Source organism: Bemisia tabaci, chromosome 6, assembly GCF_918797505.1.
Source record: "Bemisia tabaci chromosome 6, PGI_BMITA_v3".
In the NCBI taxonomy this organism is placed as follows: domain Eukaryota; kingdom Metazoa; phylum Arthropoda; class Insecta; order Hemiptera; family Aleyrodidae; genus Bemisia; species Bemisia tabaci.
The window spans coordinates 51,526,101-51,529,506 of record NC_092798.1 but is presented as its reverse complement, the minus strand read 5'-3'; the positions used below and the strand labels follow the sequence as shown (position 1 = coordinate 51,529,506).

The window sequence follows — 3,406 nt, the reverse complement described above, 5'->3', positions numbered from 1 at the left end:
AAGCTTTGAAAGAATTGAAATCTTGCTCAAAGGAGTGGATTTCAGACTTTCCAGATGTGACCGACGTGATTTTCGAGTGAATTTACCTTTAAATAGTGCATTCAGTTCGCTGTATTTTTTGCGAGCAACAGACCCATTTCCCGTGCTTATAGTCAATTTCAGTTTTAATGGTATTTCTGGGAATTCGGAGGACGACCCACGGTTCGAAATTCACCGAACAGATCCAATCAAGCCTAGAAAAAGCATAAAAAATTATGAACTTTTTCGGACTTTTTCGGTAACCTCAATTACAGAATTGAAAATTGAAATTCCAATTTCATATCTGAATGCGTCAAACAGGACGGAAAAATACTGCCTGCACCCGCCCAAATTTCCTCGTCATTTGCGTAGAGGAAAAAAAGAGAAAGCAGAAAACGTTGACGTCAAGAAACGAATCACCTTCGTTGACTCACGATCCCTCGATCAGGTTGAAATGAGAGTGGGAACGATACAAACGTTCGTAGTTCTAGCAACTGCTTTATTTGCAGTCCGACTACATGTGAGTAATTTATATCAATATTTTTCAGAATTTATATTTTTACTCAGGAACTTACATACTATGCTCCTGTCGGATTTTGGCGCCAGTTAGAGAGTAGTTCCACCAGCTAGAGACACGGTTGAGTCCGCTGATATTGCGGTTAGAGCAACCATACCTCTGTCTGGTGTAACTACTCTTATAACTAGCGCAAAAATCAGTCAAGAGTGTAGTTGGGATTGTGATTCATTTTTTTCAGTGCATGATCAAAAATTTCACACATATTTTTATGGATTATCGTACAAAATCAGAAAAATTTCGTACAAAAATCATAGGAAGACATATACAGCGAGAAAGCGAACATGTTGAATATGGGTTCTTAGGGCCCAAAAGCCAGCCAACCTCTAACACAAAAAATGTCACTGCCAATCTTCAGATTCCAATATCAGACCAAGATGGCCAAGAATGTTCATCAATGAGGTCTCTCTGCATAAATGAGTAAATTTATGCAAAAACTAAGTTAAATATGTGCTTAACCAACGACGGGTTGAAACAATTGTAATGATAAACCGCTGGATAATTTGAATTCACAGGTTAGCTGCCCTTTTGGGCCTTAAAAGCTCCATGACGTGTACCGTGCTAAGGAAAAGCGCCTTATGAACATTTCAGAGTTGCTAAATTTCCTACGATGAAATGTTAATTTTTGAAGAAAGTTTTGAATATTTTCCTTGAAATCTTCATTAAGGATCCGATGAAGAGAGAAACTCTCTGAAAAAGTAGAGGACAAATATTTTCAAATATTCCCGAAAATCCGTGATTTATCAATGGAAATTTGACAACGCCTGAAGGTTCGTAAGGCGTTTTTTCTGATACCATCAGTCTTTTGCAGGGTGGGAAAATGTCATGAAAAATAAAATCATGAAATTTCAGAAAGTTATGAAAGATAATACCGGTTCTTTTTAATGTTTCATAAAATGTAAAAATTTTGACTTTCTTCTATTTTCGTGAGTTTGAGTGTTGGTTGCATACTGTTGCCCCTGAAAAATATGAGATATTTCACAGCCTCGTGAAATTTTATGAAATATCTCACTGAAATTTCCAATATTTCATTTTTCTTACGTTTCATGCCACCATGGTCCTTTGATCATTTGATACGGGCATTAGCTTGAGTGTGTGTGTGTGTGTTTTAATTACCTAACCGTTCCTTCTACTGCGCCAGGGAGCACAACGTCGCATTCGGACTTTGATCCAAACGCATGCAAAAGTGGATCCATGTAAATTTTCTATTCCGCAATCAGAAAAAGTCGGGGATTGGAAATGCCGAAATGCCTTCAGTCTACTGGACCGACTGCCCCCGGAAGAAATCCCCATCCCCTGTCAGAAACTCATGCGACGCGAAGACGGCGGTCCACATTGTCGCGATTCACCCGAGGGGATGAAGAAGTGCAGTGTCAAAGGCGGCGTGCTTTTCCTCCAAAGACTCCTCCAGCCGGAAATGTGGGAACTTGGCGAGAGAGACCAATTCGTGACTTTCTCCTACTGTATTATGTTTTTGAGACACCGTGAACCTGACGTCCCTCTCTCAAGGACGACTGATCTTGTTCAGAATTAGTAAGTATCCGCCTATAGATAGAGATTGACGAAAATGAGTCAAATCCAATAAAATAAAAAATAAACAAGAAAATAGAAAATGGAAAATGGATAAATCAAAAAAATAAATAAAATAAACAATGAATAAAACAAAAACTAAAGAAAATAAAGAAAAAAATAAAATTCAAAAAATAATTGAAATAAATAAATTCAACAATACATTAAATGAATAAAATAAATTAAATTTATGAAATAAAATACATTCATAAAATAAAGTAAATAAATAAATTAATAAAATAAATTCAACAAATAAAATTGATATATATATAAGAGAGATATCCGAGTAACATTTTTCAACGAAAAAATCGCGATATTTTGAAAGAAAGTTGCGATTTTTTCACGATTGTTTGGCGATAAGATCGCAAGGATCATCTGAGCGATTAGCCTCAATCTTGTCGCAAATTGTATCTCTACATGAAATTCCGTTCGATAAAATCGAAATTTCATCTCGATTCCTAACACAATTTCTTGTTCCATAATATTGCAATGAATGGCAGTCGATAAAATCGCGATTTCATTGCAAATTTATGCGATAAAATTGCAATTTATCACATTCTCCCCCCCCCCCCCCCATAAAATATTGGCATAAATCGACGTCGCTAAAATCGCAATACATTCTCCGACTAAATCGCTACTTATCGTGATCTCTGCTACTTGGATAATATGGGGGTATTATATTCCGTAGACTAGATGAGTGTGATGTTCACTATAGTTTCCAAATTGGTTGCTGTGTACTGCTCATGATACATGGCATCACTACTTGCAAGTGCTAATGTGTGTTCTTGATAAAAAATGATAGTAGTATGGGATTCAGATATGTCGCGTAGAATCTTCCGTCATGTAGTGAAACAATGGTATGATACTGAATTTTAAAACCTCAACTTTTCCTTGAAGCTCCATTAAGAATGTTTATTCACTCTGAAATGGGCTAAAATTGCATCATCTCAATTTATTTATTTTTACTTTCTTTATTTATTTTTCATTGGCTTTTTCAGTTTGTACCCTTCATCTGGTGGAATCGTTCATAGAACCGTAACAAGAACAGGAAAGCAGTTAGAAAAGATCCATTCAAGAGCACTTCAGGCAACAGAAGGAATGAAATGAGCTTTCATGAAATTGTATTATCAAGTATATTTGAATATTTTATGCACTTAGCGGCGTTTTTCTTCTTTATTCATGATTTTTTACGGGAATAGGAATTTCAGTCCAAAAAGATCAAACTTTAGCTATCAGCATCAGAAC

The 3,406-nt window shown here is 36.1% G+C and overlaps 1 protein-coding gene across 1 annotated transcript; it reads left to right on the top strand.

Annotated features, from left to right (window-relative positions):
* Positions 1-282: 282 nt before the first annotated feature.
* Positions 283-3,400, top strand: LOC109041994 (uncharacterized). Its single transcript, XM_019058525.2, has 3 exons — positions 283-538; positions 1,734-2,125; positions 3,160-3,400. The coding sequence occupies exons 1-3, from the start codon at positions 473-475 to the stop codon at positions 3,266-3,268; spliced, it is 567 nt and encodes a 188-aa protein (XP_018914070.2). The 5' UTR covers positions 283-472; the 3' UTR covers positions 3,269-3,400.
* Positions 3,401-3,406: the final 6 nt, after the last annotated feature.

Bases quoted from the DNA above. Each gene is read 5' to 3' on its own strand.
- LOC109041994 (XM_019058525.2), top strand. From the start codon at position 473: ATGAGAGTGGGAACGATACAAACGTTCGTAGTTCTAGCAACTGCTTTA. The intron at 539-1,733 runs GTGAGTAATTTA...CTACTGCGCCAG, and splicing joins TATTTGCAGTCCGACTACAT to GGAGCACAACGTCGCATTCG. The intron at 2,126-3,159 runs GTAAGTATCCGC...TGGCTTTTTCAG, and splicing joins ACTGATCTTGTTCAGAATTA to TTTGTACCCTTCATCTGGTG.